Here is a 15,067-nt window from a genome sequence, read left to right as displayed (position 1 = left end):
CGCAGCTGGGGCATACCCGGCAATAGGCTTTTGCGTTATGCTTTAGCTCTTTTAGCTCTGGAGTGTCTGCCATAATTTTTGCCTAGCCCACAAACCGCCGGAGGCTAGAGTGTAAAAACTCAGCTGTCAAATACCGCGGAACTCATATCACCATGACTGTCGATGGCAATGCGATTAGCATTGGAGCAATGCAGCGACACGCCGTTTTTCGGAAGTCGCGTTTATTTAATAGCTGTAGCGGCCATTGTGAGACTTGGGTGGCGCTCCCCTTACCACCGTGCCTTACCCGTGCCCGGTAACCAGCCGGTACTTCTGCGCCACTTCTTCAAGGACCAGTTCAGAACTCCGTGCAACGTCTGCAACCAGGGGCGCCACGCCCGAAGGACAGCGCGTGAAAACGCTAGCTGTCACCAGGGAAGAATGAGAAAACGCTGTCCTTTTCAACGGCACAGCCGCATGGTGGTGCCGAACCACCGCGCTGCTTTTACCGCTGCGTAGACTGCGCTGCCTTCGGGATCGGCCCGTGCAAACGGCTAGACAGTCACAAGAAAATTGGAGTTGCCGCAGAAAGCTAAACGCTTTAAAAATTGGAATTTTGCGCCAAGGGTGGAGCACAGAAGGAATACAGAGTTTTAGCGTGCCCGGCATTCCGGAAAACGCGGGTGGTTTGGGCGGATTGCCGGGTAAGTGAAGGCGCAAAAGGCGTAAATGCAGACGGGCCGAGTGGTGACACCTGGTGGCGCGGAGTTCAAGGAGCCAAATACAGAGCTAATATTGCAGTAACCCAGCGCAAAACGTTTTAGACATTTAAAGAATAAACGTGTTCGTGATTACGCCGCTCCCGGAAACTTAGACCGGCAGCGAAGTAGGATACACTTCATAACTGCGCTAACAGTTCTTTCTTTCTCAGGCTGAGCTCTGCGCCGTCAGGTCGCTGCACCATGCCGACCACTCACATTTCCGCCTCTACCCATCCGCCCGTCCGGCAGAACGCCCAGTCCGCCTGCGTTTACCGTACTACAGACACGGTAAAGGTCCCTGTTTAGCGTTGCGGTCGAGTGTTGAGCTCCAGTGACGGTGTCCCGAAAATACGAATTGCTGTGCCACATAAACAAGGTCCTGGCAGATATTAGGCGTCTCACAGCCCTGCCATAGGAAGCCTTCACATGCGCTCCAAGGCACAGAGCTTGAGCGTGTGTGTGTATGAAGGCACGCTGTGCTGGTGTAGCTCCCCTGTGGGAAGCATATCTGGGGACACTACGCTCGCATGATGAGCTACGCTGGCATGATGAGCTTCGCAGGCATGATGAGCTGCGGTGCATGCGTTTTCGCCTCTAAAGCCTTCATAGGTGCACACACTCAAGTGGTGTAAACGTGCGTATGAATGTTCCCTGCAAGTACCTCAACGGTACTCGAGACAGGACCGACGGAAAAAATTCGGCATTAGTCATCGCCCAATGAAAGGATTAGGTAGTTTTAGCTTAACGTTTGCTGTCTGTTGCGCTAAAACCAGTGTATGCAGTACGGTGAGGTATGCGCACTTCAGATCGGAAGGAACGCCACACGTGAGCGCATAGTGTTCACGCCAGCTGCTGAAGGCAGAACGTTGCGCCGCTTCCGCTGCAGAGGCAGCTGAACGTAGTCTGACGGCAGCCAAATGCACTGCGCGTCACTCGTCTCTCAGGGGACCTTCTAACCCTCCGCATGCGGGTCGCGCATCCACGGTCGATGCCCTGATAGCACGGCAGCAACATTCGCGACGGCAACGGTGACGGCAAAAAAAAAAAAAAGAAATGCGCTTGGGGTGTCCGTATAAATGCGATTGCCATAGCAGCTTTGTGAATTCTGCCCCGGCCTTTTCTATTAGCCGTTTTCTCACATTCGAGGAATAGACACCACGCATAAGGACAATAAGTTTTATGCAAAACGCAGAGGACAAGAAGCTAACTAAAACGAAGACAGCCTTGTGGAATAGAATAGCTTCAGGGCGGCTAGTTTGATAACACGATATTGCTGATATGGATCTATAAGATCATTCGGGATTCTTCAGCGGTCCACCTATGTCAGTGCCTCTGTGGGGCGGCTGACCAAAGCGACCGTGGCGTCTGACATCTGCGTCGTTAAAACTGACTGAAAAGAAGGCGCGTCGTACGTTATCTTACGTTCCGCGCACTTGTCACCTCGGTTCATTATCTCCCGAATGAGGAGCGACACACGCGCAAACTGAGCAAGGCGCTACTGGATCAGCTCCACTCCCCTCGAAGATAATGTGAGAAGCAGGAAAAGCAGCACCGGCGGTCTGGGCAACGACGGCGTGCACCGGGTAACAAGCACTCCAGACAATATCCCGACGTTCCCGCTGTCACCTTTGCTTGGGTGTTACGCGCGGGGGCCGTCGTCCACTCCTGACGCCGCAGCCAATAACACGGGTGTGGCGCGCTTTAATAGGAAACAGCGCGCCGTACGTGTCACGTCAGAAGATCGAAAAGGAGAGCATCGCGTCGAGATCGGGGCTTATGTAGCTTTCGAAACGGGGACGACTAAACCTGGCTGCCACGCTTCCATGCCCCGCTTCCGTCGCTCCTTCCCTGGCCTTTCTGCTTCTCCCACATCCTTCTCGCATACACCCTACTGCTTTTGGATATATATTTCTCCCCTCCCCGTATAGCTCCGGTTAGATAGAGAAGCAACGCCCGCGGTGTACAACGCTGACTCGGTATAACCCGCTTCGCTGGAAGCCGAGACGTGCTCGTCGCTGCCGCCAGTGTCGCCGTTAGTCCCAGTTTCCCGCAGGTCTGAATAATTCATGCGTCGGGACGCCCCGCCGCAGTCGGACTCGCGACGTAGCGAAAGAGTCAGTTCGCCGCCACTGCCGCCGCTACAGCCGCCCCGCACGCGCAGACACGCGTAAGAATACACATACGTGGGCAAAAGCAGGAAGAGACACACAATCACCGACACACGAGCATAAACACGTCCGCTGGAAAGAAGATGAAAAAAAAAATCGCAAAAAGCATAACTTTTTTTTCCCCCGTGGTTCTTGGTGGTAGAAAGGTGCGCGACGTTCGGGCACCGTGTTTTCTGGGTGTGTATGTGCGCACAATATTATCCCTAGTATTGTAAGCCAGCGCCACTCATGGACAAGGCGGCGGATGGGGGACTACCTTTTAAGAGCATACGTTACATTATATATATATATATATATATATATATATATGCTGCCTTGGTCTGGCCGCCAATTAAGCTATTGTGTAACTCCGATGCAAGCGCTTGATGCAGGAAACAAGCACGATCTCTGTCACGCGGCGGCAGCGTCGGTCAGTCGGTATGATGTAGCGCGACAGTTCCCCAGAGAGGTCTGCCCCGTGACTTTGTCATGGCCGACGTACCGATATTGAATCTTTCACCATAAACCAGCTTGCACACAGGGGTTCAAAGTAATACATCATCGCCAGGGCGGTGGAATGCGACGCAGTGAGAGGCATCATAACGACTATTACGAATTTCTAATTGGCTCGCCTCTGTGTCTATGCGAGCACGTTGCTGACATTGGGAAACACGGGACCAGTGCATGGTGAAGTGTTGATCAAAAGTGGTGGAGGCGCCTTCCTATACTTCAGCCTTCTACATCAGTCCTTGGAGCTGCATTCGGAATGCCGCGTACGCGAAGTACCTTCCTTTCCACCACTTGAAATGCAACGGTTGAACCCAAGCTTTATTCCAAAAGTACGCACGTGTGTGCGTGTGCGCGTGTGTGCGCGTGCGTGTGTGTGTGCGCGTGCGTGTGTGTGCGCGTGCGTGCGTGTGCGTGTGCGTGCGCGCGTGTGTGCGTGTGTGCGTGTGCGTGTGTGTGTGCGTGTGTGTGTGTGTGCGTGCGTGCGCGCGCGCGCGCGCGCGCGTGTGTGTGTGTGTGTGTGTGTGTGTGTGTGTGTGTGTGTGTGTGTGTGTGTGTGTGTGTGTGTGTGTGTGTGTGTGTGTGTGTGTGTGTGTGTGTGTGTGTGTGTGTGTGTGTGTGTGTGTGTGTGTGTGTGTGTGTGTGTGTGTCTGTGTGTGTGTGTCAACAACCGTACCGCCAAAGCGCGGTTTGAGGCTCAGAAAAACAAATCGGCTCGCAAAGGCACAAAGCCAATCAGGAAACAACCCTACCCACGGCTGAAGATCCACTTAGACGAGGCGCCAACCTATGCATTTCTTTTATGAGCTCAGAAGCAGAGAGAGAGAGAGAGAGAGAGAGAGAGATAAAGAGAGAGCGAATAACTACACGAGGTTAGAGAGGAGGAAAGATGCAGAAGGGGAGCACGCGTTGTGCGCAGCACATCTGCAGGAGCTGGCCAAGCAAGCACTCGGGATCGTTCGTTAGGAATTCTGCGTTATCCTGAACACGCAGTCCTCTTCTTTTTTCCTTCACCCCATGTCTCCGGCATCTTATTCCTTTCTTTTTTTTTTTTTTTTTGCAGTGCTCGTTCGCCTTGCTTGCTTGGCGCGTGCAACCCATCTCCGGCGTAGCTGCGAAAACAGACATCGCGGCTTTGTTGGGACCGGCCTAATGCTCTCTGAGAAATTGTACGTCGGGCAAAAGCCTCCCACCTGACTTCCTTTTTTCTCGCTCCTAGGCTCGCAGAGACAAGTGAATATATACCTTTCCTCGCCGAACCCGAGAAAGGCCTGTTTACAGATGTATACGCGACTGCTACCGTTTGCGCGAGCCGCTCTTTCGATATTGATCCGCAACTCGCGTCGGCGCGTTTCTCTGCGCGCACGTGTTGAAGAACGCCGAATAATTCTTCAGTTTTTTTTTTTCGCTGTCCAACGCATATCTCCCAACTATAGGCGCGTTTTTCTAAATTTGTCTCGAGTTCTATATTGGGGACTGCAAGAAAACGAGAAATTAGATTGTTTTAGATTGTCCGTCAACTTGTCATTTCTGGATTAGCCACTGGGTCACTGGAGTAGCAAAGCATGTAACGACATCTGGTGAGACTTTGTGCCACTATAAGGCGTTCGAAACGTTTTCCTGTTGCGCGAGTTTTCTCGTCGAAGGAAAATCGTAAAAGGGCTGCATGTTAACGATTATGCCGCTACCGACGCTTTACAAAAGCAGTTTTGTAGAATACGGCAGGTCACTGCAATATCGGTTTTGCGTGCTCTACATCCCGAGATTTCGCTAAAAGAGCTATTGCTGTCCTACGCATATACGATAGCCCAATATTGTGCAAGCGGCAATATGTTTACACACAAGCTAAAGCTCTCTGTTAACGGAAATCAGTAACGTAAGATGGCTCAAGAACGACGGAAAGAGAATGGCAGGCGCCTTGAAGATGAGACTTAGCGGCAACTGTCGTGAAATGTTAACCAACTGCTACTACCTTCTCCTTCCTGCTTCATAGCAATGCACTTAGTTACTAGAAGAAAGCAAGTGGGGATTCGAAGGGAGAGGAAGAAGGGGGGGGTGGCTTTAGGGCACAGAACTCACGTGCCCCGCTCCGGTGAGCCCGGGCGTGTTCGAAGTTACCGAGCGAGGGAGTTCCGCGATTTTCCGAATCTCTGCTGCTGCTTCGCCGCCGGGATCGTGATCATTAATGCAAGATGAACCAGCGAGCCCCGGCCGACGTTCTGCGGCGCAGACAGATGCTCGGCGATCCGGCTGAAACGCTATAGTGGAGCCCGCCACGCCCCCTCTGGAAAATTCATGCCGCTCCCCTGACGTCCCGTCGTGTCCCACGCACGGGAGGAAAAAAAGCAGGACATCCGCTGCGTCGAACAGTGTCAGTGTTTCCGCGGCTAATTTGTCCCGCCTATTTTTACTCCGGCGCAAAAAAAAACACGGCTTAAAGACAGCCACACCTTTCACTACATAGTGCGCTCGAGCGACGTGGTGTGGAAGACACACCGCTACCGTAGCGCGTCCTACATTTCTATTTGCGCAAGTTATAAGGCCTAAGTATGTTGGCGTATGATCTTTGTAAAAAAAATTATAAAGAAAACGAATCCACGTTGCTCCTTATCACACCTCGCTCCCTAATGCCTTACCAACCTGCTGTTATACTCACACACTGGAAATCTGTGGGGTCGATGATACCGTATTTATTAGAGTCTAAGCCGACCTAGATTCTAGGCCAATCCCATAAATTTGGCGGGTCAAAAAAAAGAAAGTGGACAGTCACTTTAGCGTACGCTAAAGAAGGTCAAGGCCTGTGCGCTCACCAGACAGTCGTTAAATTACTTGACATTATCGTTCGAATGCGTTGTTACTTCCTATTACTTGTTTTCTCCAGCTAGAAGTCGTGGGTTCCAGTGCCTTAATTAACATCATCTTAACTGTGCCTTAAAGAACACCAAATGTCGTGGGTCCCACTCCCATCAATGGTAGTAGGTTCGACCATCAATGGCACCATGGCACCAGCAGTTTTAGGGCCATTGAATATCAGCGCCATAACGCCAGGAGGCCTAACGCCGGACATCGGAGTTTTCATCCCGTGAGCTGTTAAGTTTTTTAGAGCGCAGCTCTTTGGCGTCCGTTCCTGGGTTTCGCGTCGTCGTCGGCGTCGTCGTCGGCGTCGTCGTCGGCCTCGTAACCAGCTCCGCCCCCCTTTCATCCCCCCAGCGCTAGCAGCGACCGACTGATACCGCTGGATGCCGCTGACGCCGCTAGAGAGTCAAGATAACGTGACTGCATAGAACACCGTCGCCGCCATGCAGAAAGAGGAGAAAAGGGTCCCCCCCCCCTGTTCTTGTGTGGCGGATAGCTGGGGTTGACTCACTATCGCCGTCAGCGGCATCAGTCAGTCGCTGCTATCTCTTCCCTCCTCCCTTTATCGTGTTGTCCGCTTGCTGCGCGCGCTTCTGCCCCCATCGTTTGCCGCTGGGTGTACACGCCGCCCCCCTCCGCTTCCGCTTACTGCTGGTTGCTCTCGACGGCGGCGATGCGCCTCCGCTTCGGCGGCGCGAACTGCAGGGTCTTCTCGGCGGCGGCGATGAGCTTCTGCTTCAGCCTCGCTTACTGCTGGTTGCTCTCGACGGCGGCGATGAGCCTCCGCTTCGGCGGCGCGAACGGCAGGGTCTTCTCGGCGGCGGCGCTTAGCCTCTGCTTCCCCCACGGCTGTGACAACCTCGCGAGGCACTTGTATAGATCTCGTCTTTGAGAATCAAGCATTGGTGTACCAAGTCGAACATATATCAGTCTATTTCTCCGACCACAAAGCTTCCTTCATGACTGTCAAGAACTGTTAGTGGAGTCTTTGTTAAAGGAATACGTGTGAAAAATAAAAAAAAAATTATGTGATAGCGCATACATGTGTTGCTCGATTTCTTTGCCTCAATCTATCCAAAAGGTGAAACAGCTTATTTGCTGCGCTCAAATTTCGCATTAGGAAGCAACGTAATCGTCGGTAATTTTTTTTATCTTAATAAAAAAGAAACTTTCCTCGTATGTAAGCGGAACGGAAAGCAAGTGATCGACTACGAAAAGTACGTGCAACAGCGTCGAGATGTTGCACTTATTGTATGCTGGCATATCAGAGAGAAAATGGGCCGGAAATTAGATTCCATGCCGCCGCGACTCAGTCTACTACCTGACTAAGCGAAGCATAGACGGCGTCTGAAGTAATTCCTAGCAACACTTCGAATGTTTGCGACCTATTTCGCCTTCACCTATATGAACTCCGTCGCTACGCACGTTCCCGCTTCCCTTTATATTCTAATAAAGTTAGCAACATCTATTGCCCCCTTGTGGCATCGAGCTTTCTACAGTCGGAAGTGTCTAAGGGTTATAGCCAAACCGCATTCTCGAATCTAAGGTCTAAGCCGACCCCTATTTCCATAGATTATTTTTTTTAATTAGGAGTGTCGGCCAAATTCGAGAAAATATGATATCTCTGCAAAAAAAAAGAACTAAATAGAAGACTTGCTCATAGACTGCTACGATATTAGGTTTTTATCGGACGACAACGACGGCGGATGTCATTTGACATGATAATGCCTCGTGGTCTACCCCTTACTTGGTGTTTGGGAATCGCTCGTACCCACGATAACCGTAACTGCACTGACTTCCTCGGTTAGAGAAGCTGATGATCAGGATGTAGTTTTCATTGCTTTTCTCTTTGTAACCCATTCTGGACACTGTCTGTACACTTCGTGTGCGTCTGAATTGAACTAAGTAGATAACGGAATCACCCCCTCCCCCCGCCACTACCCCACCCTCCTCCAGCCGAAGTTTCAATTGGGTAAGATATCACCACTCCTGGCGGTCTTCGAATATGAACGCTAGCGATGAATACATGTATAAGTGCGTTCTACGAGGATTCTCCCGCCGCACTCAGAAGTTTCCGCGTAGTTTCGGTTCTCCAACGCTAGCTGTGACAACCCTGCTTGAACATTTTATTTTGAAAAATTCTATACGCGTCGCACACAATGCCATCAAATCTTGAGCAGTAAGGACTGTATAGGCGCAGGCAGAACACTAGCCAAGAGACGCCTTTGTTGTAGACGTCGCCCACGAAACCTACCAACCGGAACAAAGTCTGTCCACGTTTGCGCCTTCCATTTATATGCGGCTCGGCCAAGCGGAAACGCACATCGCCACATCAAACAGGACCGAGCTTGTCTCGAGGAGACACGTTTCCGAAGTAAGGACAACGCGCATGTCCTCCCCGACACCAAACAGCCCCCTGAAACATCGAGAAAGCACTGAAAAACAAAATGACGCCGCTACACACTCGACGAGCGTTGCATGGTGACAACTTAAGACATGTCCGTTCTGTAGACCGTCACTGCGACACGGAGAGATAGAAGACGCAAAACTTCTGCGCTCCGTTTCAAGCTGTCACTTTATACTCGTCTCACCTATAGTTCTTTCCCCCTTCCTTCCTTATCTGAGTCTGCGTTCGCGTCGGTTTGGCCTGAGCTTCACGTAGTTTCCATAACCCATCCCGCCCGCCTCGATTGCGCACGAAGTCTCCTTTCAAACCTGAAGCCCGTAAGGCCTTTTTTTCGTATGTGTGTCTGTTGTTGTTGTTGTTGTTGTTGTTGTTGTTGTTGTTGTTATCGCAAATTCCAAGTTTTCTGTCGCATAGGAACGGGGAGCGCCGAGCACGGCCAACGCCTAGGCTCGGCCTGCTTAAAGCGCGTAAATACGCGTGCAGGACGCTCGCGATCATGCGTCAGGCACAAAGAAGGACCCTCTAAATAGGCACCAAACGAGACCGTCGTACTCTGCAGACGACGTCCACGGAACGGCAAACAGGTTCACTCCGATGCTCGGAGATCACCGGCAGCAAACGGACGTACCCCTCCCCTCCCATTCCTCCTCGCTTTCCGAGGCGCTCTCCGCCTCTCATCACTCGCTACGCGCCACTTTCAATGCTCACATACAATTCTCCCGCGTCCGGTCTTCGGTTGAATGCGCGACAAAAGCTTCCACTTTCGTTTCGCAGGAAAGAGTTATTCTTTGAAGGTTTGTCTTTTTCCATCTTTATCTTTTGTATCTTCCCTTCGTTCGAAGGCGCTTCAATGTTCGCGCGTGGATAAGCAGGATGAATACAGATGGCATTTTCTCGCTCCGAAAAGAAAGAGAGGCGCGAAGCGTACGGGGGTAAACACCTTGTCCCGTCGTGTACAGCTCGCTGGCCGCTATTCGTGTTATCGGCGTAGGCCGTGCCTTCTCTAGCTCAAACACTTGTATGACATCCACGCGGCCGGGACCCGCTGATGTCGCCGAGTGCTTCCAGGCGCGTTTTCGCAAAGGCATCGTGGGCGAGCGCTCTTGCATGTAAGGTGGGTCGTTGTGTGCGAGGAGGCCCTAAACCTATAGCTGGGAGAAATCTGCGCGTCGCGGGCTTTTTCGGAGTAAAAGGGTGGAACATGCGTTTGCACTCGGCGCCGATTTTTTCGGCTCTGGGAACGACGTGAGAAAGAAAGAAAGAAAGAAAGAAGGAAAGAAAGAAAGAGAGAAAGAAAGAGAGAAAGGTTTAGCTGCACAGCGACTACGAAAAGCGCGATAGTTGATAGAGCTACGGCTGGAGTGAACTACTTCTTTTTCACCGTGATAAATAATAACGTTTTGAACGAGAAGGTAATTATATTTTCCTCGAAGTCATTTAGTTTTGCCCAGTGATATTATGACAATATAGAGTAAGTTTGAGCTGTAATCAAAATGATGTCTGAGTATCCTAAGCCGGGGCTAGGGTCAGTGATCGGGATTATAAAATTCTTCTAAATTCTTATATATATCTTCCTAATTATGTAGCGTGTAAATACAGTGCAGTGTTTGTACTCTATATCGCACCAGAAGAAAGGCGAGCCCACATTTAATTCCTTAGACTTAACGGTTAGGCTTGACGGTTAGGCTTAACGGCGAATGTCGGAATGCTGGTGACTGTGTAGCGCAGTCGCCGAAGGTTACGGTGGGCGCGGCTCAACGTCATAGATCACTGCACAAAATGAGCAATAACGAAGTTCAGCCATTTCGTGTGCAGCATAACGACATCGCCTGCCGAGATCAGTTATGCGAAACACTCCCAGTTTTTTTGTGTTTTGTCTTTTTAGCACGCCTGTGCATCCTTCGCACTTTAATATAAAATAGTGCAAAAGGTCGTTTCATCACATGGCACCAGCCCAAGGGTAAGACTATGGACGCGTTACCGAGAATATGATCCGGACTAATGCTCGCGAGCTTAAGAATAAAAACACAGCACTAACCTCTAAAGTCACTAGTGGTCTGAAGAAAACCAGTGACTCCAGTGGCAGTAACGTAGCCACAGTGCCCTCCGTTAAAAATCACGCGTCTTTCAGCAACACCTGCGCCATAACACTACCAAGCAGCCGCAGAGCTCTTTTCAACGACTACTGAGTGCAAAAGAAGAAAAAAAGAAAACCATTCATCTTCAATTTTTTTAATATCTGCGTCAAAGAAATGGCCTCATGTCTAGGTCCCGTTAAAATGAAACCTGGGTTTCTTATTCTTGGCACAGAATGGCGAACAATTGTAATCGTTTGCCGGATAAGCTATTCGCTGTCCTCCAATCAATCAAAGTAATATTCGGTCAGCGAGCGCTCTCTCTCTTTGGCATCAGAATAGACGCACAAGTTTAGTCCAAAGAGCATCAAGGTTAGGAAAACTGTTCTGCAGGATGCATGCTAAAATGACATGTGCTAGGATGTTGACAATTAAGTCATCCAAAAAAAAGATAACTCATGAAAAGCTAGCGATACTATATATATATATATATATATATATATATATATATATATATATATATATATATATATATGATTCGTTGAACTCCTTATTCCTGCTATCGAATCAATTTGTGCCACACTGTAGACGTAAGCTTTATAAAAATTGCTAAGCGGTATCAAAGTCATTAATCTCAGTCATGGTCTGATTGCCTGTGACAAAGTCATGCAAAACATATTGCACGTGGGCATTTATCATGCACGTCTCCCTCACCTGTATATTATCATCGTCATACCTGTACCTTCCTTCTTCATCGCGCATGCGAACGCATCATAAGTGTGGACTGTACCCGGGGCCCTTCGCCGCGTCTCTCGGGCTCAGTAATGTCAGCCCTTACTGTGACACCACATTCATCATACTTTGCCTCGCAGCCTGGCAGGAAACATGACTGTCCAATACAACAAAACATTGAAGTATTGACCAATTATGATCACAAGCATTTTTTTTAATTATATCTATACACAGCTAAGACGCGATGAGCAATGGTGGAACCAGAGGCATCACTGGAATCAACGTTCCCATAAGGGCACTTTTCTCCGTCAGGTCGACAACAAACCCCACTGTTGGAACAGTCGCTCCAATTCTTTGCTCGAGCACCATCGACCACTTATGTCTGTACCTTCGTCTGATTATCTATTTTGTTTGCCTTTCGCAGCAAAAGGAAGCCTCTCAATGCAATAGCTTTCGCGCCCTAATACTGAAGGCTATGTTCTCGTTTGCCTCAGAACGCACAAGGTGCACAATATTATAATATAAAGTCTAAAGCACCGTACGTTCGTAAAGTTTAGTTGCACTATTTAAAGGTTTCCGCGAGATGGAGCGTGCTGTATATGTCATCCGTGTCCTGGCAAATACTGTCTTCACAAGAGATGGACGTGTGCATAGAAGTTTCCTAAAACAACTGAGTAAAAACGAAGTCAGTAAAATTAAAAGATCATCTTCTAAAGATGAAAGGCGATCTGAAATAAAATGCGCGTTTGACTCCACGCACCGGGATTCACTTTCAGCGCTACGTCTCTTACAAAACAAAGCTATAATACAGCTGACCCGGACTCGGGTTTTGCGTAAAATAATGTTGTTCTCTCTGTCTGGCCATTACGGCAAGAATAGTTTTTAAATATTTACCCTTTTATTATAACAAATAATGAGAACTTGATAAAGCGGACAGCCTGATTTTTGCAAAACATAAGTTACTACATTTAGAACATGCGTGCCGGTGCAGGGGTTCTTGAGGGCTTACTTAGCAGCCCAAAGTGGCTTCCTACACCGCATGATACAATGCAAAACTGTCACTATTTTTTTTTTCTTTTTTGGCTGCCCGCACCCACCTATTACGCACCGTCTATACGGAGCCAAAGTGGTCGCCATTTCTCATGGCCGAAGGGACCTCACCCTTGCCTTCCGACGGCACGCCCCAGAATTCGAGCCGCCGTCCTGGATAGCGTGCTTCATGGCAGTAACACTCAATATGCGGCAGAGCCGACCCTACCGAATAGACGGACGGCGGCGTTGAAGCAAGTGGCCGAAAAACTTACGTTTCTACCTCGTGTGGGTCCGAATCTATTGCGAGAATTTTCGGTGGCCTTTAGTGCAGCTTATTAGGCCACATGAAAATCGGTCAAGCGTGAAATATAAGAATAAATTGCACATAATTACGAAAATACACCTCACAAGCGGCGCCCCATGGACTTGCGGCGGTGAAGCATACGGTGCCAGATCGAAGTGGGCAGCCATCCACCTACTGAGCAGGGCTCGATTGGACTGCAGTTTTGTTGCCACTGCATTCGAAATGCTGATTTCACTTTAGACACTATCGTGGGCATGTCTCATAAACAGCATTTTATGATAAACATCGATATCTATACCCAGTGCAAAGCGGACTCACAGCGTACTAAACGAGTGTTTAAGGTTTAGCAAAGTAAACGTATGGATCTGCATTGATGTGGCGTGGTGAAAGCAGGTATTATTAAAGCTTTATCTTGAATGAAGCTGCCTGCCACAACACCCTCGCCAAATACGATCTCCGCACTGATGTGGGAAATAGCAGACGACGTCTTGTGTAGTGGCCCCTCACTTCTTTCACTTGTACGATAGTATTAATTACCGTATATACTAGTGTAAGTCTAGTGTATGAACTAGCGCGAATATGTCACAATTTCGACGAGGTGCGGCTCCTACACCGGAACGAAACTATTTAGTCAAAATGGTGCCGGCGCAACCGGCGACTACTACGTGCCCCGGATCCCCGAACGTACCATTGCATCACAGGTCAACGCGCAGCTATCACCATCTAGTAGGGGCAAGCAGAAGTGCGCAACGCGCAAAAATTCGCCGATGCGCGTGCGTGGCGTCGGGGCACCGAAGGCGATTGCTTCTCTCGTGCAATCTTATTACCAAATTTCGAGCTGCCAAGTTGAGGGTGCGGCCCTTACACGAGTCTATGCGGTATTATCACGCACCTGCATCATGTATACAGTCATTTATTATACACACGCCGAGCACTGCAGCCACGAGCACAAGAAAATCCACCAATTTCCAGCGGGCACCAGAAGTTCACTAGATGTAGAATCCACCAAGCATCCAAATGTCCGAGCAGCCTTTGCAAGTATACTTCTGTATGTTGCGAAGGCTGTGTAGTGATCACTGCATTGAGGTTCTTGCCAAGTTAGCGTATAGAAACAGTAGTTTCTTGGTGATCTCGCGTCTTATAAACCTTCGCTCATTGTATTAGTATACCACGCATTTTGTATTTTCCTGGTGACTCTGACGTTGACTGAGCCATAAAGATGCTGCAGCGTCGGTCACCCATTCCAGTCACTTGTCGCGTAAATAACGCTCATTGAAAGGATTTCGTTAACCGTGTCTGAAAAAGAAAAATAGGAAAACGAAAGAAAAGGAAACGGTCGAAGCTCACCATTCTGAAAAATCCTCGCCTCATGCCGCCCAGTTGCTCAGCCGCCGATAGTGGTGGTTAAGTGCGGCACTAGGCAGCACCGGCAGCGCTGACGCTTTCTCATGTCGACCTTCTTTCCCGGTGAATTCCAGGCAAGAACTGCGCAAAAAGCGTTTGCTCGTTAGCACCAAAGTCAGTTGGGTAAGAAATTTTTTTTTAAATGATAATAAAATAAATGAATACGTATGTATGGTTTTCATAAAAGTGACACAAAACAATATTTTTGCTGCATACTCTGCTTCTCTACAGCACATACTGTCGGATAGAAGGGGAAGTGCTTTAATTAAAATTAAAATAACTTCTGGAGATTAGGTGCCAAAACAAAGACCTGATTATGAGGAACAGCTTAGTGGAGGTGCCCGGAATAATTTTGACCACATGGCCTTCTCTAACGTGCACATATATTTACGAGTACAGTTTTTGCATTTCGCCTCCATTGAAATGAGGCCGCCGCGGCTGGGGTCGAGCCCGTGACGTCGAGCTGAGCAGTTCAACACCATAGCCACTAAGCCCCTATGGGGGGTCAGAGGAAGGTCAAACGCAGCCACGGTGTTTGGCTTTCCATTTCACGCCGCGTCTTTCTGGCGCTTTAAAGATTTGTCAAGTGTGCGCCAACTACACCCACAGAAAATTCTAGGTCAGAGGAAGTGCTGTGAGCTTACTTGGCGAGAGCAAATATATCTAGCGACAGCTTTCTGTAACATCGCGGCTGAAGCTAAGCAGTCTAATTGCACATACCGTGTGTCCCAGATAACGTTAGCCTTTTCAGTCACGGCGTACACGTTTGTGAACGCTACTTATTTTTGCCATCACTGTTCAGTGGTTGCAAGGAATAAGGAAACTTTGAGTAAATTGAAGATTCTGCTTTCCTAAAGTACAAC

At 49.2% G+C, this 15,067-nt stretch overlaps 1 protein-coding gene across 2 annotated transcripts in view; it reads right to left on the bottom strand.

The window, feature by feature from the left end:
* LOC142585164 (cadherin-like and PC-esterase domain-containing protein 1) overlaps positions 1 to 14,282 on the bottom strand; it is a 182,256-nt gene extending 167,974 nt beyond the window's left edge. For both annotated transcript variants that reach the window (XM_075695700.1, XM_075695701.1), the window contains exon 1: positions 14,148 to 14,282. In XM_075695700.1, coding sequence (XP_075551815.1) covers positions 14,148 to 14,171 — 24 coding nt within the window. In that variant the 5' untranslated portion in view covers positions 14,172 to 14,282. The remainder of the gene's footprint in view (positions 1 to 14,147) is intronic.
* Positions 14,283 to 15,067: the final 785 nt, after the last annotated feature.

Source organism: Dermacentor variabilis, chromosome 6 (assembly GCF_050947875.1).
Source record: "Dermacentor variabilis isolate Ectoservices chromosome 6, ASM5094787v1, whole genome shotgun sequence".
NCBI classification, from domain to species: Eukaryota; Metazoa; Arthropoda; class Arachnida; order Ixodida; family Ixodidae; genus Dermacentor; species Dermacentor variabilis.
Note: the sequence above shows the minus strand (reverse complement) of the source record. Positions and strands in the feature narration are given on the sequence as shown.